General features: G+C 40.6%; 1 protein-coding gene across 3 annotated transcripts in view; it reads right to left on the bottom strand.

The window, feature by feature from the left end:
- The window catches only part of RPTOR (regulatory associated protein of MTOR complex 1), a 539367-nt gene that overhangs the window by 131184 nt on the left and 384102 nt on the right, over positions 1 to 24081 (bottom strand). For 2 of the 3 annotated variants that reach the window (XM_089539336.1, XM_089539347.1), the window contains exon 21: positions 1003 to 1121. In XM_089539336.1, the coding sequence (XP_089395462.1) occupies positions 1003 to 1121 (119 nt within the window). Of the gene's footprint in view, positions 1 to 253; positions 329 to 1002; positions 1122 to 24081 lie in introns of all 3 variants that reach the window. The other variant, XM_089539327.1, reaches the window with a different exon arrangement.

Raw genomic sequence — 24081 nt, 5'->3', positions numbered from 1 at the left:
ATAAGAACAAATACACTTAAGTGCTTACAAAGTGCTTGGTTTGTGTGATAGAAGATTTGTTGTAACAACTGGTTTGATAACAGTACAGTTATCAAAACTTTTCGCAATAAGAACTACAAAACAATAGTGATGGCAGCCTTCAGATTTAAAACAACACATTATCCTTGCAAAATGAAGGATAACAATAATGGTGTGCTTTCAATCCATACAAGAGAAGTGAGGAGTGGGGCAGGGTGTCTGCATGCTGACTCACATGTACTAGATCACCTGCACTGGGCAGCAGTTGTGGCTTGAATCTGCAATCCAGTTTTACTCTCACTTGCATAATCTAAATGGGTTTGTAAAGAAAATAATCAAAAATGCATAACGGAATGCATTAGAATTATTGGCTAGAGATTCAAGCAAAGCTCTATTTATAAGATTATTTATGTTACATCATTCAAATCCCTCAGGTTACTACTACTGCCTTTAGTATATTGAACCTGTACAGCTGACTAGCAGACAGAATCACTTCTACAGTGGATGGATGTCTATTCTTCTATTCTTTCTTCCTGCTGATGGTATGAATTAGAGTAAGTTTCTGCCCCTCAACAAGGGAAGCTGGGGAGATAGAACAGACTACTGCATTTTATGCTTGGGAAAAGGTTACTATCATTGGACATAAACAAGGAAGGAAAGAGGGGTTGAAGAAACTTTCAGACTAATAACATAATGCATAATTTAGAAGTTGTGCCTTTCCTGTTTTCCTGCATGCCCTGTGCCTGATTTGGACTGCAATTTCTCTGGAGAGAAAAAAAAATCTCCTTTTGTTTTAAAAGCCCTTAGATTAAAGATCTAAATAAAAAGAATTAACTAAAAATGTATATAGCAATATCTTATTCCTAAGCATTCTACACAGTTTGACTACATAGAAAATAATTCCAGAAAATTAGGGGATTTTCAAAGATCCATCTAGTCACAGTTTGCACAAACTTCAAAGCTCAATGGCACACATAGATTTACCTTGTAAGCAATGCTGTTGAGCACTTTCATAGCTAGGTCTGAAACGTCTGGGTATGGGTCAGCAGCCAAGTGCAAGAGGACTCTCCAAATCTGTGTATAAACACTGTTAAAAGAAACCCCTAGAAGTAAAAAAAATAGAAAAAGGAATTATGTCTGCATGAAATCCAACAGCCAGTCCTTTGACTGTGGCACTGTACCAGCATCACTTCAATAATAATAATAATAAGTTTTATTTATATCCCACCTCTCCAAAGGGATTGAGGTGGGTTACAACAATAAAAAGTACATAAATGAAATACATAGATACACATGTAAATAAAATTACATAATCCCCTTATCTCCTCCCTTAAAACTAAACAACAACATTATAAAATGCGGTAAAATCACTTAAAATTAGATATAATTGAAGCGAGACATCTCGAGGCAGTCATAGGACAATCCATATCAATAGGACTAGGATGATCAATCAGGAAAGCTTGCCGGAAGAGATCCGTCTTGAGAGCCTTTTTAAAGCCATCAAGATTGGTGATATATCAGATCTCTTCCGGCAGGCTATTCCATAATTTTGGAGTGGCAGATGAAAAGGCCCTCTGGGTAACTGCAGCCATCCTGGTTTTCATTGGCTGAAGTAGGTTTTTCCCAGAGGACCTGAGTGTGTGGGGTTGACTGCATGGAAGAAGGCGCTCCCACAGATATGCAGGATAATAAACAATAATACCAGTTACAATAATAATAAATTGCTATGTGTACACATGGTGCTTTGCAGAATGTCACAGGTAAAAGATGCTAGCAGAATGAGATTGCAGTCTCATGGAATGGTTATGATTTCACTTTAAAAGAGATGGAAATGTCAAATTATAAATGCAAAAAATAACCTCTAATCAGGTGACTGGCAATGATTCTATGGACATGTTATTTACTTTATTTTGGACACATTAGCTGGTGGCAGCTGGTTATCTCTAACACCAGGTTTAGGCACATTTGGAAGACAGAGTTCAGCACTTTGAAAAGTGTCTTTAATGTTCAGACCAAAACAAAGAGCAGGCTCACCACCTTGCTGATGTGGAAACCACCAGCTACCACTGACATGAGCAGGGACAGATAATCTGTCCTGTAATCCTACACTGTGTAGATCACAATACTGACTCGATTTTCAGAAACTGAGGCATTTCATCTTTATAAACTATGTGATGTGATGAGTAGCAGTTTTTAAAAAGATAAATATATCACACACAAGTATTTGCCAATGAAGCTGCTACTGGGTACTTGGGTATCCACCCAAGAGAATCTTAAAAACTGCTCATTCTGAATAGTTTTTGAACCAGAATTATGATTATACCAGAGGAAGGATTCGGACAGGTTACCAGTAAACATTTTCTTAAAAACTTTATCACAACAAAGCTACATATGGGGATTATTTTCTCTCCCATGTTTTGATTAAGTTGGTCAACTCCTGCTTTTGAGAGAGGGAAGGGGAGACAGTTCATTCCTCTTTTCATCTGCTCTACCTCTTAGATTAAATGAGTTTCATTGTTTGATACATAATGGGTATAGCACAGCATATTCTGGTGAGATTTAATACTCTATCTTCTTACTGCACAGCTAAACAGGCTCAGTGGTGCCATTTATTTCCCTTAGGAGAACCAGGATATGTAGAATGCAGTATTCCAAGGTCCACATTCAGAATTCAAATTCTTGTTCAGCCATGAAACTTACAGGATGACTGTGAAGCAAAAACACTGCTCTGATTCCCTGAAGAAAGTGTGGGATCAATGTAAGAAAACAGAAAACTATTACAGCCCTTCCTAAGCATTTCATTTATATAATAGGCATACTGTACTGCCATCTGTAATAGAAAGACAGCACAGACCAGATATAACAATTCAGCATGATACTAGCCATCGGCAAGGTGGCTGATGTTCAAATGTGTTCATCATATACCTGACCCATATATAGACATTGTTAGTATGCTAGTGGCATGGTCAAATGGGCCAGAGTTTATGGGTAATCAGCCTGATCTGGAAAAGGGATAGTTAGAAACAATATTTTCTATGAGAATTAGAATAAAATCTATTTTACCACAGCCCTATTATATGTAACTGAGATCACAATGGGACCTAGGTCCTTCCTACCACCATACCTCAGCCTTTCCTTAAACCTAACCAAATGAAGGAAACCATATTGGAAAAGACTAGCTGCAACTGTAGGTTTCACTGCCACTGCTTTACCAAACACAGCAGAAATTATGGATATTAGGAAGTCAAGAAACAATTCTTCCCATGCTTCTTGGTGCATCTTGATGCTACCATGAATTTCTTGTGTGCATGCCTTCAAGTCTCCTGTCAACTTAATAATAATAATAATAATAATAATAATAATAATAACAACACATTTATTTATATCCCGCCTCTCTACAAAATGCAATAGAGGCGGCTTACAAGATTAAAGACTTATCATAACCCCAATTATTTTACCTACTAAGACTGAAACAATCCATTCCAACCTTGATTCCTTGCATTCTTCTTTTACTCCAGCAACTCAAACATCTATAACGGGAACATTCTCTGCTTTTTTTTCTGTTTCATTGGGTGAATTCTCTAAGCTCTTGAATTCTTCTAAACTGTCGGCCTGCCCTCTCGATCCACTTCCTTCTTGCCTTTTGATTTCTGTTGCCCCCTCTATTTTACCTTCTCTTCTTTATACTATCAACCTTTCTATTTCTAATGGCTCCTTTTCTTCTGTCTTTAAGCATGTTTTAGCTTCGCCAATCTTGAAAAAGCCTTCTCTTGATCCATCTTCTCTCTTGAACTATTGGTCTATCTTACTTCTTCCTTTTCCATCTAAGGTTTTAGAATGTGTTGTTGTTTAGTTTTGCTGCCTGGAATTTCTAACTGCTAATTCTATTCTTGATCCTTTTCAGCCCAGCTTTCACCCACTGCATTCGACTGAGACTGCTCTTACTAAGATCACTGATGATCTTTTACTGGCTAAATCTAAAGGTCTTTAAAAGTCTTTAGAGTACTTGCAAACTCTATGGCATAACCCAGATGTACAATGGTAAGTATTCAGGTATCTGGGGTGATTCAACGTCAGTTGTTGTAAAAGCGGTGAAGTCTGGAAAAATGATGAAATGGCAGTGGAGAGTTTGGAGGCATTAGACAGGACAATGGTGTTGTCCCCATAGATCTGTCAAAAATGGGATTTGGAGGATGAAGACTCTTTGGAAGATTGTTATTGTTATTGCTGTTGTTGTTGGGGATAGCGCTGTCTGTAGGGCCTTCAAGAAGATTGCTGAGAAGAGCCCCTATATTGACTAGAGGCCACAGACCAAGGCCTGGACTAGTTGGAAGAGGCAGGCTAAGGGCACCACTGTTGTTTATGTTATTGTTGTTTCTGACCAGTGACACTCAACATGGCCACATAGCCCAAAAAACCCACAAAAAACTAAACATAAGTCTTATACTCCTTCAAGGCCAGGCATAGTTTCTTTGTCTGCTTCTAAAATAACTGCATAGGGTGTGGTTGAGTATCTTCTAACATCAATAAGGGATTTTTCTTCTGTAAGAAACTAGGAATACCATTTGTCAGATATATTCTATCATTTACTTATGAGAAACAGTGAAAAACTAAGATATTCTTATTTTACTTTAATTGTTGACTTTTATCAACAAATGAAGACCTCTTCATATTTTTAATTATGCTTAGATTTATCTCTAAGTTGGGAAAAGTAAACAGGAAGATGTTACCCCTGAGTATATAAGCAAAATCAGAAGGAAGATTCAATTAATACTTTGTCATCCCATGATAATTACGCAAACAGGCCCTAAATATGGTTCTATATCTTCACTAATTGAGCATACAGAAAGAAACACATTAGTATGCAGTTTAGGTAACTGGGGGAGAATAGGACTTGATCACAGAAGCCAGTCTTTGAAGTTTTCAAGCTACTGGATCATACACAGGCTTTGGTAAGATCAGCATTCTGAGACTAGAGAATATAGCTCCCTGGAAGCACAAGAATACAGCTTGCTCTAATGGCAATAATATCAAAATGGCTGCTCATTCTCATCTTCTTCTCAGCAATAATGATGTTCTCTCCCAAACAGGAAAAGAGAATCCTAAAGGACAAACAAGGCATTTTCAGGGGATTTATAGATTCATAGAGGTGGAAGAGATCACAAAGGCCATCCAGTTCAATCCCCTTTCATGTAGGAATGCACAATCAAAATACTCCTGACATCCAGCCTCTGCTTTAAAATCTCCAAAGGAGGAGACTTCATCACAGTCTGAACCAGCATATTCCATTGTTAGAAAGTTCTCCCTAATGGTTAGGGGGAATCCCTTTTCCTGTAGTTTGAACTGCACCAGTCACTTTTTCCTAGGATGAAAAGGAACTATTGGCAAGCAATTAAATTACAACCAATTACAAATCCACCTAACAGTTGCTCTGTTTAGCCCACATTTTTACTCGCTTTTTTTGCAAGAACATCATGGGGACACTACCAAAGGCCTTACTGAAATCAAGATATGCTATATCTCAGTCTCAATCGCAATCTATATTTATGGTCAACAGACCGGTTGAGGCATACAATAATTTAGATCATATAAATAGAAAGGTTGCCTAACATATAAACCAATATAAAATAGAGAGGTTATGTTAAAATATATTAAAATACAAAAAGTTAAGAATAAAATTAAGTGGTTAGATTAGATTACAACATTGGAGATTGTTTTGATTATGAAATTATAGGCTATAGATCCGTTAGTCAGACTGCTTTTTAATAATTCGTTCTCTCTAATTTTAACAGGCAGTGACAAAATTTTTGCAACTGACAGGGTATTTGTCATGCATTTGTCTTGCAACAACAATTTAATATAAAATAATTCAGAATAGCCTGGCTTGCCTCTCAATAAGGGGGCAATTATCTTGTTACGGCACTGGTTATAAAAGACACAAGAGAACAATATATGTTATAGAGCTTCAGCTACTTGCTGTTCACAAGCGCAAAATCGAGCAGAGGTAGGTAGGCTACATGCTATAGCTATGCTGTATCTACAGCATTCTCTTCATCTACCAAGGTTATAACTCTGTCAAAAAAGAAAGAAAGAAAGATTAGTCTGGCGTGACTTGTTTTTGAGAAACCGATGTTGACTTTTAGTGATCATTGCATTCCTTTCTAAGTGCTTACAGACTGTTTAAACATCTGCTCTAGAATCTTTCCTGGTATTGATGTCAGGTTGACTGGGCAGTAATTATTTACGCTCTCTGAAGACATTTGCCCTCCTCCAGTCTGCTGTGACCTCTCCAGTTCTCCAGGAATTCTCCAAGATTATTGACAGTGGTACTGAGATTACTTCTGCCAGTTCTTTTAATACTCTTGGATTAGGTTCATTTGGCCCTGATGATTTGAATTCATTTAGAGTAGCCAGGTATTCTTATTCTTAGTACACCCCTTTTGGAAATGATGAATAAATGTATAGAAGAACAAATGCCTCATTCGAATATAATATTAATACCAAAAGAAAATAAAGATTTGACAGAACCAAAAAATTATAGACCAATTTCACTCCTTAATTCAGATTACAAATTACTAGCATACATTTTAGCGGATAGATTGAAAAAAGTTTTAAATAATTGTATTTGTTCAGATCAAAGTGGCTTTCTCCCAAATAGGATGATAAAAGTGTAAGAAATTTACTAAATTTGATAGAAATTCATGAAAATAAGATTGATAAAAATTGGCTCTAATATTTATAGATGCAGAGAAAGCCTCTGATAACGTAAACTGGGAGTTCCTGTTTGGGGTACTGAAAAAAATGAATGTCAGCAATAATTTTCAAAATTGGATAGAATTGATTTACGAAAAACAAGAAGCAAAGATTATAATAAATGGGGAAAAAAATGGCCCATGCAAAAAAATTTAAGGGGGTGAGACAGGGTTGTCCTCTCTCACCATTATTATTTTTGTTGACATCCGAAGTACTTCTACAAAATATAAGAGACAATCAATGGATTGAAGGGTTCAAATTAAAAAAATAATTTAAATTATGGGCACATGCGGACGATTTAGTCCTGATGTTAATGAATCCTATCGAAAATATGGAACAAGTAATGCAAACCTTTAAAAAATATGGGGAAGTGGCAGGTTATAGAATTAATAAAGGTAAGACGACAGTATTAATTATGAATTTGACTAAAGAGGAAAGTAAAAAATTAGTTGATAAAGTGGGGTTCCAAATTAAAAAAGTGGTAAAGTATCTAGGAATCAATATATCCACAAAAAATACAGAACTCTTTCATTACTACTATGAAAGAACATGGAAGGAAATTAGGAAGGATTTTTAAAAATGGCAACAAATAAGCACCTCTTGGATGGGGAGGATAGCTACAATAAACATGTCTATATTACCAAGGATGATCTATCTATTTCAAAATCTCCCCATCATTACAAATGATACCCCATTTAAAAAAATGAAGTAAAGACATTTCAACATTTATCTGGAATAATAAAAAAACCTAGGGTGAAAATGAAAATCTTGCAAGATTCAATTGTTAGAGGTGGCCTGTCCCTCCCTAATTTGAAGTGGTATTTTTATGTCTGTGCTCTAGTTGGCTAATCGATTGGGTTAAATTGAAAAGAAAAAGAACCCTAATTCTGGAAGGAATAGATTTAAGATACGGCCTAGATGGTTATTTATTTTATGTCATGAAGAGGTCGATCTGGGGAGTTCCCCACCGACTGAAGAGGTTGCAGACCATCTCGGGATGGAGCCTCCACTCATGGCAGATGGTGGAAGACCTGCGGAGCTGGTCGGCCAAGTCGTTTTCTTCCCCTGGCAAGTGGATTGCTTGGAACAGAATCCCTCTCAGGATGTACCAATCCCAGATCCAGAGTGATGTCCAGCAGGGACTGTGATCTGGTGCCACTTTGTTTGTTGAGGTAGTACATGACAGTGGTGTTGTCTGTCAACAGAAGCACTACCTTGCCTGAGAGGTTCATTTCAAACACTCTCAAGGTCTTCTCCACTGCCAACATCTCTAGGGCATTGATGTGGAGGGACTGTTCATCTAAAGACCACTTGTCCTTGATGAGGAGTCTCGACATGTGGGCACCCCAACTGTCCAAGGAAGCATCTGTGGGCAGGGTGACTTGCAGCTGAGGAGGCGAAAAAGGCATGCCGACGCAGACGTTGTGGAAGTCGAGCCACCAATTTAGGGAGAGGGCCACTGGCCTTGGAATGGTGAGCCACTTGGATGGTGAGTCCGTAATGGGGTCGAATACCAACAGGAACCAGGACTGGAAGGGCCGAAACCGAAGCCTAGCCCACGAGGTCACAAATGTTGTCGAGGCCATATGTCCTAGGGCTACCTGGACATCCCTGGCCCTCACCCGCCTGTGCGCCAGGCAGATCCTGATGGAAGATAGGCAACCCAATCTTTGGAGTCGAGAATGGTGCCTATAAACTTGATCCGTCTGGATGGAGTGAAATGTGACTTCTCCAGATTGATCACGAGCCCAAGGGACGACAGGAGCGACAAGGTCAACTCGACATCTCTTTCGAGTTCTTTCACGGAGGAGGCTGTGAGGAGCCAGTCATCCAGGTAGGGGAAGACCCTGGAGCCCTGCTGGTGGAGGTATGCCACGACCGGAGCCATGCACTTGGCGAAGACCCTTGGAGCTGTGGAGAGGCTGAAGGGAAGGACATTGTAGTGGTACATATCGGGACCGACGGCGAAGACCAGGAACCTCCGGTGGCTCTCTCGAATCCCCATGTGAAAATAAGCGTCCTTCAAGTCGATGGTCGCAAACCACAGGCCCTGTTGCAACAAGGGTAAAATGGAAGCCAGAGTTACCATATGGAACCGGCGATAAGTCAAAAAGGCATTGAGGGACCTCAGATCTAGGATTGGTCTTATGCCCCCATTGGCTTTGGGCACTGTAAAGTATCTGGAAAAGAAACATCTAGGGGCCTCATCAGAGTCAATGGGCGAGATAGTGCTCTTAGCCAGAAGAGTGGGTACTTCGTCGAGAAGGGTGTCTGAGGGGGTGGTGGAAACAACAGCTCCAGTTGGAGGGAGCTCTTCAAACTTGAGGGTATATCCCCTACAGACAATGTCAAGGGCCCAAGAGTCAGAAGTCACAGAGGCCCAGATATTATAGAAGGGCCTAAGTCTGTCCAGGAAGGAGGAGGGCGGGAGGACAGAGCATGCAGGAACCCTTCAGGACCTCTTCTTTCCCTGGTCGGTATCCTGGCGGCAATTTTTCCGGTACCGAGCAGGGGCCTGGCGTCGGCCAGAAGAGGAAGACTGGGAAGGGTAGCGCTGTCTCTGGTGCTCCTGTTGTTGGTATGGGCGATCCAGTTGGAAAGACCGCTGCTCTTGGCCCTGCCATTGCCGGTGGCGCTTTTTGAAGGGGGTCTGGGAAGGAGTGGATATACTGTGCTTCCTGGCCGCTGCATTCATCCGGCACTTGTAGTTGAGACGTTCATCGGTCTCATTATTAAACAGGCTGGAATCGTCGAAGGCTATGTCCTCAATAGTCAACTTGGCACTTGGATTCAAGTCAGACGAGCGGAGCCAGGCATGCCTCCGGAGGGCAACAGAAGCCACCATAGACTTAGCTGAACACTCTGTGGAGTGGCAGGCCGAGGTGATGAGCCAGCTCCCAATGGAGTGGGCTTCATCCCTAATTTCCATGGTAGTCCTCCGGGACATCGGGGATGATGGGAGAAATTTTCTCCATGAGGCACTGAATGTAACCACCCATGCACGCATTGTAATTGGCCACTTTTAGACCCAGCACTGAGGCAGAATAGGCCTTCTTGGCAAGACCGTCCACCTTCTTGGCCTCGTGGTCGGCTGGCGAAGTCTACATCTTAGGGGTGAATGCCTGCTGAGAACCCTCAACGATCACTGAGTTCTGCTTTGGGTGGGAAGAAAGCCAAGAGCATTGGGAAGGCAAGATCCTATATAGGGATTCTATCTTCCTTGAAAATGCAGCCAGCGAAGCCGGAGCATTCCAAGAACGCTTGGCAATGTTCTCCAAAGAAGGCAACAATGGTATCGAAGGAGGTGTCGGGACCTTGCCATGGATCCTCTTTTCGACTGCATCCTTAGCCTCATCTTCCACGTGAGAAAGCTGGAGCTCAAGGGAGTTACGCATTTTTATGACATGTTTCGATAACGTGCATACATTGTCCATTGGGGATGAAGCACCCAGTTGGAACAGCTCCTGAGGGGACTGTGGGGCCACCTCATTGGAGGAACACAAGTCAATATGAGAGGCCTGGGAGCCTTCAGCCTCGGAACCAGAGTTGGTATTGATGGGCACCCGAGTTGAAGAATGACGCAACTGGGTGGCAGTCGGCATCGGTGGGAGGGGTCTGGAAGTCATCGCTGGAACCTGATCTGTTGGTGGAGTGGTGGCCACGTGCGTTGGTGGAGGAGTGGTTCTGTGCATCAGTGATCCAGTGGATCACATTAGTGGTCCTTTGGAAAGGGTCACAGGCATTGGAGGCACAGTGGTTTTCGAAGCCAAACAACTGCAGGCCACGTCGCGAACAAAGTATCTGTCCGTCTCGCTGTCATAGTATTAGGGAAGAGCAAGCTGGCTTTAGGAAAAACCGTTCGGTAATTGACCATGCCCTAGTCCTTTAACATCTTTCTGAAAAGTATGTTGCTTCGGCTAGGGGCACACTGTTTACTGCATTTGTCGATTTTAAATCAGCATTCGATCTTATATCAAGAGATATATTATGGAAAAAGTTTGAGACCACCAACATTGATAAACGACTATTAACATTAATTCGTAAACTACACGAGAATTCTCGAGTAGTAATACGTTGTAATAGCCAGGGCAATACAACAAGACCTATTCCCACATCTAATGGAGTAAGACAAGGTTGCATTCTAGCACCTACTCTTTTCAATTTTTATATTAACTCCATGATTTCGACCCTATCAGAAATATCAGCACATGCCCCGACTCTGTCAAATAAGCCTCTATCAATTTTTGTTTATGCAGACGATGTTGTTCTAATGTCTTATGTCCATCACAAAAGTAGGATTGAATAGACTTCTAGGAGCTTTAGCAACTTATTGTACAAATGATGCCCTAAAAATTAATTATAATAAGACCAAAGTAATGGTCTTCTCGAGGAACCGTCTCCGATACAAGTGGACCCTAGATGATCACTTCATAGAACAGGTGTCCACTTATAAATATCTGGGAATCACATTTCATGACAAGGGATCTACCAAATTACACCAGAAAAATGCTGTAATGAATACACAAAGAAGTATTAAAGCTTTATGTTCTTTCTATTATAATAAGGGAGGCCAATACATTCCAGCAGCTCTCCAAGTCTTTGTTACTAAGATCTTAGCACAATTATTATACGGTTCTGAGATTTGTACTTTCAATAGCTTTACAACCTTCGAGGCAGTTCAAACAAAACTGTTAAGAACAATTTTAGGTGCCCCAAATTGTGTTTCGAATCCCATTCTCCATCTAGAAACAGGGATACTATCTGTTGAGGCGCATATATGGATACGCAAATTAAATTTATGGCTCAAAATGTTTTTTGTTCCGATAGGTTTGGTGCCATTAATTCTAACAGACTTCGTTTTGTCTCCCTGGAAGGAGACACTGACCTTGAAACTCTTATCTCTTGGACTCTCACTATCTGACATAACTGTACTAGGCTATGATAAAGCAAAATCTGTTATTTCTCAACGCATCAAGGATATTGATTTCTAGACTCATATAAGGCAACTAACTTTACATCCTGTTAGGGAATCCAGTAGACCTGGCAAATATGTGAAATATTTTGAGAATTTGAATGTCCCGAAATTCAGAAGAGCTTTCATGTCAGCAAGGTTTAACATCCTACCATCAGCAGTCCTGGAGGGCAGATTTAAAAAGATCCCTTACGAACACAGATACTGTCCTTGTGGCTTGGAGGAAATCGAAAATAGTAATCATGTTCTCTTTGGCTGTTCTTTGTATACAGAAATACGTGCTTTATATATAACACAAATTGTGTTGCAGTTTCCAGGCAGACAAGAGAAATTTTATACACATTTTCTACTTGCAGATCAGAAGGAAGGTATAATGCAAGCAGTTGCATAATTCTTTGCAGCTGCCATTGCAAATCCTAAACAGTTTGTTAAACAGATGTAATATGTTATAATATAATCTCAAAATCTGTATAGATGGCTTGATTTAACGGTAAAATTTGTAAATGAGGATGTATGGCCGTATTTTACCATACCATCAAACTAATCTAGTTGGGGACTAAAGTCTAATGAAGTTACCCCAATCAGTTGCATCTGATTAATGGCACTTTGTAGTTTAACTCTTGCTTGGACAGGGGATATGACTGTGGTTTTGAACTAATATGTCTTGAATGTGGTGCTTTATTACACAATATGATAGAGTTGTTTGCGAGGTGATGGCAGCCTACTCATTGTTGTGTGTTTGCCTGATTGCGCAGTCCTATCCTTGCTTTTTATCCTTACTTTTTATAGACTGTCATTTGTTTATACTCTCCAATCTGCCTGTACAACACTTTCTGGCAGTGGATTCCACAATTTATTTTACTTGTCCTGAATAACTCAGACATTCAACTTTACTAAGTCACTCTGGAATCTACTAAAATGAGGGAAAATACCCATATCTAATTTTGTCATAGCTTATGCATTTTTATATGCCTGTTTCCTATACACTCTTGGCTGCTTGGTCTTTCCCACAAACAAATTCAAGTCCCAAACATTATAACCTTTTCTTGTGGAAAACCTGTTCTAGCCCTGTTTTCATTTTGTTCAAACTTTTTCAGCTCTACAATATGTTTTATGAGATTTAATCACCAAAATGGGCCCAATATTCCAACAATGATGACATCATCAAGATGTATTTAGGCAAATTGTTCTGTGCTTTTGCTGTTCTTACCAGACCAAAAACACTCTAATAGCTATCCCAAGCAGAATCAGTATTAAAATATTCCAGAGTACTACGAATGTTAGTTTGCTACACAAAAAATAGAGTGTCCTGGAAAACCTTAAAAAACGGATTATGAAATAGTATAGTGTCTAGATCAAGGGTTATTCTGCTTTGGTCAGGCCTCAGTTGGAATACTGTGTCCAGTTCTGTCACCACAATTCAAGAAGGATCTGGACAAGCTGGAATGTATCTAGAGGAGAGTGAACACAATGGTGAAAGGTCTGGAAACCGTTCCCTAGGAGGATCATCTTAGGGAGTTGGGTATATTTAGCCTGCAGAAGAGAAAGTTAAGGTGATATGATAGCCCTGTTTAAATATTTGAAGTTATGTCATATTGAGGTTGGAGGAAGGTTGTTTTCTGCTGCTCCAGAGCATAGTACATAGAGCAATAGATGAAAACTACAGGAAAAGAGATTCCACCTAAATATTAGAAAGCAAGAGCTGTTTGACAATGGAATATGCTGCTTTGGAGTGTTGTGGAGACTCCTTCTTCGGAGGTTTTTAAATAGAGGCTGGATGGCCATCTTTCAGGGGTGCTTTAATTGTGTATTCCTGCATGGCAGGGGGTTGGACTGGATGGCCCTTGGGGTCTTTTCCAACTCTAAGTTTCTATCATTCTACTGGCTTCTTTTTGAGACTCAGCAACTTTTATTGATCTTTGTGGGTAATTTTGGCATAAAGGGTCTCAAACTCTATGGCAGTTTTGGGGAACACTGGCACTAAGTTGCAGGGTTTTTTTCTGGAAATCACTGATATCTCATATATAACATGCACTTTTGGTGTCATGTGACTAAGAAAGGAGTTCATATAACCTGATCCCCCCAAAAGTGATTGTACCAATGCCTGAAACAATAGAGTTCTGAATTTCCCATATTTGCCTCCCGCATCCTGCCTGCCACTGACAAATTATGGACTTAAAATGATATGAAAAGGAGTAGGAGAAAAGTGGGATATAAATCAAATACAGTGGACCCTTATACGCTGGGGTTTGGTTCCAAGATCTCCCATGGGTAACAAAATCCATGGATGTTCAAGTCCCATTAAATATAATGACATAGCAAAGCGGTGTCCCTTATAAAAAATGGAAAATCAAGATTTGATATTTGAAATTTATGCTTTTTTTAACATTTTCAAACCTTGGATGCTTGAATCTGTGTATAAAAAAATCTATGTATAAGAAGGGCCGACTGTAAATAAACAAGAAACTATCTAAATGAAATAGGATTTTATAAACTTGCTCAATCTCACCTGCAACTCTTACTCTGTTCTAGAATTAGAACAATAAACAATAGAGGACTACTGGGTAGGTATGAGATATGGACGACTGGGTGGATACCTACTTTTTTTTTTTTTTTTAAATGTGATATCAGCTAATATCCCAAGCTCCCACCCTGCTTGGCCTGAGAGAGACAATGAATATCTTTTGCTGTGAGAGGTGGAGGGAGGGGGTCACTGAATGAGCCTGACTTTTGGCACAAAAGCCACAAGAGAGAAGCAGAGGAAGACGATGAAAGTCAGGAAGATGCCAGCTGTCAATACATCAGGCAGTTTGCACAATCAGGAGAGTCTCCACAGCCCTTTTCTCCCTGATCAGCATTCTGCCTCCTGAGCTCTTCGTTCTATGCAGAAAGTTACATAAGGACTGCTGGGAAATCACAAATGTTTGAGATTCCTTTTAAAGTTCATGAAAGACCAGCAGGACAGGGAGGGGATCTATTTTTTCAGCATTGCAAGGTCCTACTTATCAGACACCAACACATTTTCTCTCATGGCAGAGGAAAACACTTGATTTTACTAGATCCCATCCTTAAACAAAACAAAAATGGAATTTACCACTGTACTTTGTCACTCATCAGCTGTGGAGAACAGAGGGGATTTCTATGAAGGATTTTTAGACTCATTAGACTCATTGAAGATTGGAAGGTGTGCTCTCCCCTATATACTATTTTTCCCTTCTCCTTTTTAAATAAAAGGTTTGCTCATAGAACTGATTCACATAAGTGACGCATCCAAAATAGCTTCTTGTCAAGCTTGAACCAACTGAGTCAGAGTGCTGATGAAAGGAAATACTAACAGCAGGAGGGGAAAACTGCTCTATTCCTGCATAATGGACTGTAATAATGAATAAAAAGGGGGATGCAGAGACAAAGCACAAGGCAGAAACATATATGTTGGAAGTTCATTTAAAATGACAGCTCTGTAATTAGGTGGGCCAATTCAAAATCGGTTAAATGGACCTTGCAGTACAGAGAGTTGCAAAATAATTCCTTTTAGCAATGAATATGTGAAATAAATTGCCTTTCTTCACTCATGGCTTTTAGTTTTTATTCAGATGTGCATGGCTCTTCATTCAAAACAGCAGCTCTGATTAGGGCAGTACAAGTGGTTTACATCTTTCAGTTTCATCATCCTGTTAAAAGGGCACAGCAAATGACACACAAAAGTTGAGACAGTTGTGTTATCATTAATTTCTCTCCAATGCTTGGCTTAGCTATAGATTGGAAGCTGCAGGAATTCAATATGATAATCTCCAGATGCAGAACTCTCAGTTGCAGATGATACCAAATTTCAGAAGACAGGGGCTTGGAAATGAATACCTCTAGCTCATAAAAACCAAACCTTTTACAAACTCCTTTGTGAAATTTGACTCAGCTTATCATGAGTTTGTTTGTGTATCAGACTTTGCTAGGCTCATTCCTCTTTCTCATATTTAATGGCGAGATGTCGGAGGAGAAAAGGAGGTAAAGTATCAGTATCAGTTGAAGGCCCACTGATGTTTATGTTTATTCTGTTTTAATTTTCTGTCTGAAAGGACTGAGCCAGAAGGAAACAAGAACAACAGATTCCAGCATTCCTGGCAGCACAAAAGGTCTTGGGAACAGAGAGAATGTTCAGAGGGTTGGAAGGGCAGAGAAAGTAGCAGCAGGCATTCCAAGGTTTCATGGCTTTTTAGAAAAAGCAGCTTCTATTTGTAGCAGCAGCACATGGCAATCAGTAATCCTGAAAGAAGATTTTATAAACCCAAGTGACTTATGTTAGATAAGCTTTTCTATAAGTCCTTCAGCTAGCTATAAGTACATCTTTTTTACTATATTGTTGCAACAATGATATTGCTTTTTAAATCATACATTTTCACTAACTTGACAAGTAATTAAAGAAAGCCTGTTAATTTTGAGTAGATTAACTGGTTAACTGATTAAAACATTTTGACTAATACAGTGCCTTGATAAATCAACAGGCATGTTTAATTTAAGTTAATGTCTACATTCAAATATTGTCTAATAGAGAATGGGAATATTTCTTCTAAGATCATGTTTGTGAGATGTGTACATCTCTATAACTATTTTTCATATGTAAAATTATGGCAATTATTGTTTTATTAGTTAAAATGCATGCAATTCCTGAATCAAGATTCCTTAACCAATGATGCTGGGCACTAAAAAAATTCCCACAGTTTGTGTATGATCTCATAGGACTGCCACATTTTCTGTTTTGATAGAAGATCTATTGTGATTTATTGGTGAGAGTGTTGGGCAAGGACTGGGGACATCCCAGTTAAAATCTATACTCAGCCAAGAAGCTCTGTGGTTGCTATTAGATAAGTCTCTCCATCTCAGTCTAATTTATATTACAAGGCCGTTGTGTGAGGGGAAGAAGACTACAGTGCTACCTCGGGTTACGAATTTAATTCGTTCCGTGGCGCTGTTCATAACCCGATACATTTCGCAACCCGAAAAGCCGCTGGAAAGCCGCTAGCCGCTAGCCGCGCTTTGAATTTCGCGCCGAAAAGATTTTCGTAACCCGAAAAATCCTTCGTAACCCGGAACAGTTTTTTTAAATCTAACTTTTTCGTACCCCGGAAATTTCGTAACGCGGTGAATTCGTATCCCGGGGTACCACTGTACACTGTATGTTTCCCGGAGCTCTTTGCAGGCAGTGTGGCACATAAATATAGTAATAATAAAGCATAATAAATTTTATTTGTAACCTCTTCTCCATCACATTTCATCCTTTCTCACTGCAGTTCTACAAAGACTATTACTTCACTCACATTATTCTATAACTAACGTTGTGTACCAGTGCTTAACTGAAACTGGTTATTATTTTGATTTTCTGTTGAAATTACTTGAACTCCAATCTCTGTAGCTCATGGAGGTTTCTGAAAACTCATTTTCAAGGTAAACCATATTCTAGGCAGATAACTGCACTAGCATAAATGCACAAACACAGTAAGTTTAAGATGAGGTACCACTAAAAATGGGATTCTACCATCATTTGGATATGTGGGGAAAAGTAGTTTTAGGCAGAACATACTATGAGGCTGCAGTCAGAAAAAATGTCTAAGCCTGACACATTAATAGCAATGTGACAACATCACCTAGGCAGGAGAGGAAGTAAAAATAAATAAATAATGAAATCCACATGTATTTGTGGGGTGGGGGGAGTGGATTTCTGGGTTAGTGTGGTTAAGAATGAAATTCTCTCATTGACCTCAAGTTGATGACAACAGAATTATTTATGGCAGGGGGAGGCAACCTTTTTGAGACAGGGGCCGGGTTGGCGTCCCCCAGACAACGGGGGGGGGGGGGGGGAGCAAAAAAATAAATAATTAAATAATATAGGACAACATTTTCAAATGTAGGACACATTTTTGAAAAATAAAATTTTTGAGATGATTTTTAAAAAATGTTAATATAAATGCATGTTTCTTAGGCGTGATCAAAATGGAGGACATTTGGGCATTATTCCTAGACAGATGGCAGAAATGGACTTCCCTTTCTGACCAACACCCCCCCCCCCCCATTCCAAACAGCACATTTGGGCATTGAACATGGCTTTACTTAAGATGGCCTCTTGCATATTTCAGAGGCTTATTGCATAACCAAACTCTTTGGGTTTCACACTCAACATGGGTTCACATGGCTATGCATATTGAACATGTCAAGTTCAATATCACAGTTCTTGCACCAAGTGTACTTCTCAGAAGTGTGTACTTGGTCAAGGGACTTTGGTTTTTCTTCACTGTGCATGAGTTTCTAAAAATCACAGCAATTTACATTGGCCTTGCCTCAGAGGCTTTCTGATATCAAGATCACCATTAAAGAACCAAAAACACACAGAAAAGGCACTTTGGAAAGTCACACTCTCTTGGCTTCAGAAACGGTGCGTGCATGCCTCTCAAGCTGACTCTCATCATCATCATCATCATCATCATCATCACACTATCACTGTCAAAACAAGGGAGACTTGTTAGCATTCAAAGCACCCAAAACACACTTTGGAAGGTGACACTCTCGGCTTAAGAAACAGTGCCTGCATGCCTCTCAAGCTGACTCATATCATCATCATCATCATCATCATCATCATCATCATCACACTATCACTGTCAAAACATGGGAGACTTGTTAGCATTAAAAGCATCCAAAATAAAATTTAAAAAAACTTTGAGGCCTCTGGCCACTCACCACCTCTTCCTTCCTCCTCTTCCTCCTCCTCCTTCTGCTCCCCCCTCCTCCTCTTCCTCCTCCTCCTTCTGTTTCCCCTCCTCTTCCTTCTTCTTCTCCTCCTCCCCCTTCCTCCATGTGCCGCGCGGCCTGGGGGCGGGGTGGAGGAGGCAGAGGAGAAGGAGGTGGGCGGTGCGGGGAGGGCGGTGCAGGGCTTCCCCCTTTGCCTCCTCTGCCCCAGGCCGCGCGGTGGAGGAGGAGGTGGGCAGTGTGGTTGCGCGGCCCAGGAGGAGGTGGAGGAGGAGGCGGCGGCAGGACCGGGCTGGGGCCGGTCCTGCTGCCTCCATGGGCTGCATCCGGCCCACAGGCCGGAGGTTGCCGACCCCTGATTTATGGGAACACAGCACTTAGTGTGCCAAACAGATTTTCATTTCTGAAGAGAAACATTCTCTCCCAATTGTCTCTTATTTCTTCTGCCCTATGGATGTTGTTCAGCAGTAGTTTCTATTTACAGTAATTATTTTCTTCTTCTGCTCATCAGCTACAGATAGGCCAAGCCGAACACTGGAGAATACTTCAGCCTTCATTTCACTGAAGAGTCATCTGAGCTAAGTTATGTTTGAAAGGTGGGAAAACTGGGCAGTGCTTGTTTAGTGTTCATTGGTGATCAAGCCAAGCTTTGTGCCTGTCTTTCTGACACATTTCTCTTTTCAAAATGCTACCTTTCCTTTCAGCTGTCTGTTACAGGTATTTGTTTCCAGCATCAGGAGGCCCCTTCACTGAATCATGTTATTTATGGTCTTAAACTCTCTACATTTCTCATCTTGTGCTTTCCTGGGAACCCTCTTCCTTCCTCCTTTCCATCCTCAGTCCATCCAGCTACTTAACTGCAGTAAAACATGGCTTTTTGTTCCCTGGATATTGCTGCTGCCTATTAAGGTCTCTTATCCCTCATGTTTTGCCCTGATAAGGTGCAGTAGCTCTTTCTCAATCTACATTTCAGGCAGTCATATCTGGCTGATTTTCTTCCATTCTGACAATACCACACTCTTTGATAATTCAATGATTTGTCTTCCAGCCCTATACTCTAACCTCTTCCTCTGAGCTCTGGCTTCGGATGAACTATCTTGTGCACTGATCTGAGGATTCTTTACACCAAAAATTGTTCTGCCACTGATTTCTCTCAGTTTAATCCTCCCCATAGGTCCTTTTAAATAAACAATTTATTATTATTTATTATTATTTATCTGGCACATTTTGTCTCTTTGCCCTTCTTTGACCTTCAGTTCATTGATCACAAGGATTTCTTCAAGGTCTTTTCCTCGTCTCACATTTATGTTGTTTCTATCCCAGTGATGGTGAACCTTTTACAGACCAAGTGCCCAAACTGCAACCCAGACCCCACTTATTTATTGCAAAGTGCCACGTCCCTCTGGCTTTCTAGTAAGAAACTCTGGCACACTCTATGCTAGGGCAACAGCATGTGTGCCCACAGAGAGAGCCCCGAGTGCCACCTCTGGCATGCATGCCATAGGTTCGCCACCACTGTATCCATTCTGCAGAATTTGCAGTTGACACCTTACAGTTATCCCTGCCATACACTCTAGACTCATTTGCTCCACTCACTTAGAATCTAAGGCTGAGTATTAGCCTAGTTTATACAGTACTAGTCACTATGAATTAAGATTCAAGCTGAAACTGTGAAGGTACCTTATGCATTATTAGAACACTGGCTCATCATCAGATAAGAACCAGGATTCACAGCTCCACTGCATCTCTACTTATTTAGGCCCTTTGTTTTCATTTAAGTTACCAACAAGAGAACACAGAAGACACATCTGGAGGCCAAATATCAATGCTGGAATGGAAAGCTTCATGTTATGATTTCTTTCCAGACATTTTTGCAAGCTCCCAGTTAAGATGAGAGGTGTAGACAATCAATAAGTCTGCCCCAATATTTAGCTGGCCCAGACCCCCATCAAAGCAACATACTTTTTCATGAAAACTTTCCCTGGGAGCCACCACACATTCTGAAAAAACAGAGGCAGCCTCATCTAACCTGGAAGAATGTACTTCCTGGTCCTCATTGTTGGTTCATACCCAGATCAGTCTCCTTTGCACTTGGTAAGCTTCCACTCTGGCCATAACACAAATGGTGCTGCACAGTAACTGAAAGATGCTATTATTTAGCAACCCACAGTAAATGGCCTACATTCCTTTAGCTCATGAAATTCTTATTGTGGCCTTAGGTCCTGAACATATTATGCCTTCCTGGCTGGAAGAAATGGGGAGAACTTTAAATAGGAGATAATGGCTGGGAACTAGAAGATTTTGACACAACTAACCAGTTAGTTCAAGCTCAAGTACACAGACTAGGTTCAAGTTCTTAAAATTCTCTTAAAATTCTCTCCTTTTGAATGCAGCACAGAGGAGACTAGAATACTTTTCAGAAAAATGGGAGATGGGTGTGTGTGAGAAGAGTGGAACTCATGGGGAAGAAGAAAACCCCTGCCCTTAAAAAGGTAACTGCTGAAAGTAATAGGATTCTGTGGAAGTTATGAATTTTAAACACTTTCATAAGCTATGTCATTTGCAGCTGGATATGAGCTGTTCCTGACTGAATATGAATGAGGAAGGCACTGGAGAACTGGTTTTGTGTTTTAAGTTGCTCTCGCTCATCTCTAACTTATTGCCAGACTCTTTTTAAAAAAACCTGTACTTTTAAACACTTCTAAGACACATGTAAATAATTAGGTATGAGCCACTGTATAGCAGGTTAAAGAAATGAGGAAATCTATTTCACAGAATAAAGAACTAAGGCACTAGGGTGTTTTGCAAGGCTGAGCTGAATTGGGGTTCTTTTTATGTAAGCTTCCATATGTCCACACCCTGCAAGGAGAATATCCGTTTCCAGTAAATTTGCATGGAGCTTGTCTCTGAATAAGTACAAAAATGTTTGCCAGTTCAGAAGGAGGGTAACATTTCTTGTCTCCTCTCTGATATGGCATTGTAATGCCAACATCGAGCCATCAATCTCTGATTATGTATGGGTTAATTTGTCACCATCACACCTATAACCTTAGATTTGCTTTGGTCACAAAACAAAAAGGTTCAGGTCTGAATCTTAATGGTTTTCTAAACTAGAAAAGACTGTTGAACCAGTGTGACTCAATAGTGTACTCTACTTGGTACCACCAACAGGCTTTAGGCTTCAGTGTACCAAAATACATTCTGTATCAGAAAGGCTGCAAACAGGGTAGAAATACCTTAAATAAATAAATAAACTGCAGTGAGTGGGTACAAAAAGGGGAAACACTGAGGAAAAGCAGTTTTAAATGTTGCCTTTTCTCCTCTCTTGTACTGGTAGTAATCACTTTAGAATATCCACCTCAGTTCAAGAAATCTACCGTAAATACTCCACTATAAACTGACCTCATGTGTAAGTTGAGGGTAGGTTTTGGGGCCACAATTATGGATTTTGCCATGACCCTTGGATATGTTGAGGGTAAAACCTGGAGGCTCCTTCAATGAGTGTATGTTTGCGCACAGCAAGAGAGACTTTAATTGAGGCTTTTGCTTCAGCATTTCAACTTTTGTTTCACCCTTGACTCCTCAGAGAGCAGAGGCCAGCACAGAGTAGAAGGACTGTTTGTTTAACAGCAATCAATCACTCAGGACTCTTTCTGCTTGGCAAGAGAAAAAGAAAGTCTCTCCCGGCCTCATAGGGAAATCTGAAAGAGCTACTATCACTTTACCATATTGACTTGTAAATACAGACTGCCCTATAGGGTGCGGTCTGCAGCAACCCCATTACCGGCCAGATCGGTGCTGCGGCAACTGAATGCTGTAACCCTGATCCAACCTCTAGAGAGCACAAAAAAGGACCCTCAAGAAGGGCTCCTTTTTGCGCCCTCTAAAGGGTGTCACAGCCATGGCGGTGTGGCTTTGTGATACACTTTTGATGCTGCATCATCTAGAAGGGCGCGTGGCATCATGGCGTGAAAGGGGCAGAGCCATGGCGTCCGGCGTGTGGACACTGCACCATGTCTTCACCTACAGGCTGGCACAAAGTGCTGGTTTGTATTGCCCCAATGTCGACCTGGGATTCTGAGGTCAATTTTGGGCATAAATTCTTAGACTCATAGACGAGCATTTATGGTAAGCAATTTCCTCTTCCTCAAAGATCAACAAAATGCAGTAAGGTACCATGGCCAGAGTATCTACCTAATGCTAGTTACTTTGACTACCAACAATTTTGCAGGGCCTCAAGCAGAGGTCTTTCATTTTAACTCCTATCTGATTCAAAATTGGCATCTTAACCACTAAACCATCGCATGTGGGCCTTACCTATATGCAAAATATATGATCCACCTCAAGCTGTGGCACCCAACCCAGTCTGTGGCTCAACCTGAAGTAGGAAAGTTTTCTTTTTTGCTCATTTTGCAGTTATCACTGCAGATGCATGGTCTAACGAAGAGTGCTAAATCAGGAGTAGGCAGAGTTTAGGATCATAGAATCTACTTTTTTAAATTAGAACTTCAGGATACACTAATAAGATCCAGGTACAAAATACTGGTTCTGGTGGGCAGACAAAGGCTAAAGATTAAGGAACGGGGTGTTTCTAGTATCTAACTCAGCTCAGGAGTTTGTGATCAGTAGAAGAATCAAGCTTACAAGCCAATCCAGTCAAAGTTTCACCCCAAGTGCTGCTGTTAGCAACCTAATTTGGGGTACAAGGGAGGCTGGGTTGCAAGAGAGAAAGTTCTACTGATTCATTGAAAATCAGTCAATAGATTCTTTTGCTCACCCTGCCCTACAGTTGAAAACCGTAGGAGAATACACTCAAAATCCTCTAGATGGAATCCTCAATTTGAGTTGTCAAAGCAATTCTTATAAAGCAAACTGGTTGGCCATCAAGAATTGTGAGGGAACATTTTCAATGGCTTTTAATGTGTGGAGTGGAACAGAAGAATAGGGAAATGAATCCTCCCTTTTCTCACATACTTTAGAAATGCCTAATCTGGATCAGAAGTTGAGTAGAAGTGACCACCCTTCTACTCAGCTTCTGAGGAAAAACAAAAGAAACCTGAGCACCTAAAGCTAGCAAAGCTCTTCAGTCCTCATATGTATGCTCTGTTTATTTCCCCCTTTTCGAGTCCAGGCAATCTCAGAATAAATCTGCAGTTGGAATCTTTAACATACATGAATGAGATGAGGAAATCTCTCCAGGTTGGCACTCTACTCTGAGCTACACCTATGTCCCCTCCCATCATGATGCAAATGACCTGGGTACTCAAATTGGGTGCCTGCCTATCTTACTTGGACAGGAAACAGTGTAAGGAGGGAAGGTTTGTAACAGTAGAAGAGAAGAAAGGAGCTGAGGTACAGGAGCTCTATGACTTCATTACATAGTCTCTCTCTAATCATCCTAGTATAGACATTTTGGCTCATTTGGCATGGTTGCAAAATGCAGCATGGATACAATGGGTTCATAGACTTCTCTCCAAGCTCTAGGAAAGGGTAAGGTAGAAACTAAAATCACATACAAACAGGTAGACTTAACTCTGCAGTGTACTGAAGAGAAAAAAGATGTCAGTATCAACAAGACAGTGGATCAAGAACATGGATCACAT

This window comes from Sceloporus occidentalis, unplaced genomic scaffold, assembly GCF_023333645.1.
Source record: "Sceloporus occidentalis isolate IW3139 unplaced genomic scaffold, rSceOcc1.0.p SCAF_1, whole genome shotgun sequence".
Classification (NCBI taxonomy): Eukaryota; Metazoa; Chordata; class Lepidosauria; order Squamata; family Phrynosomatidae; genus Sceloporus; species Sceloporus occidentalis.
Note: the sequence above shows the minus strand (reverse complement) of the source record. Positions and strands in the feature narration are given on the sequence as shown.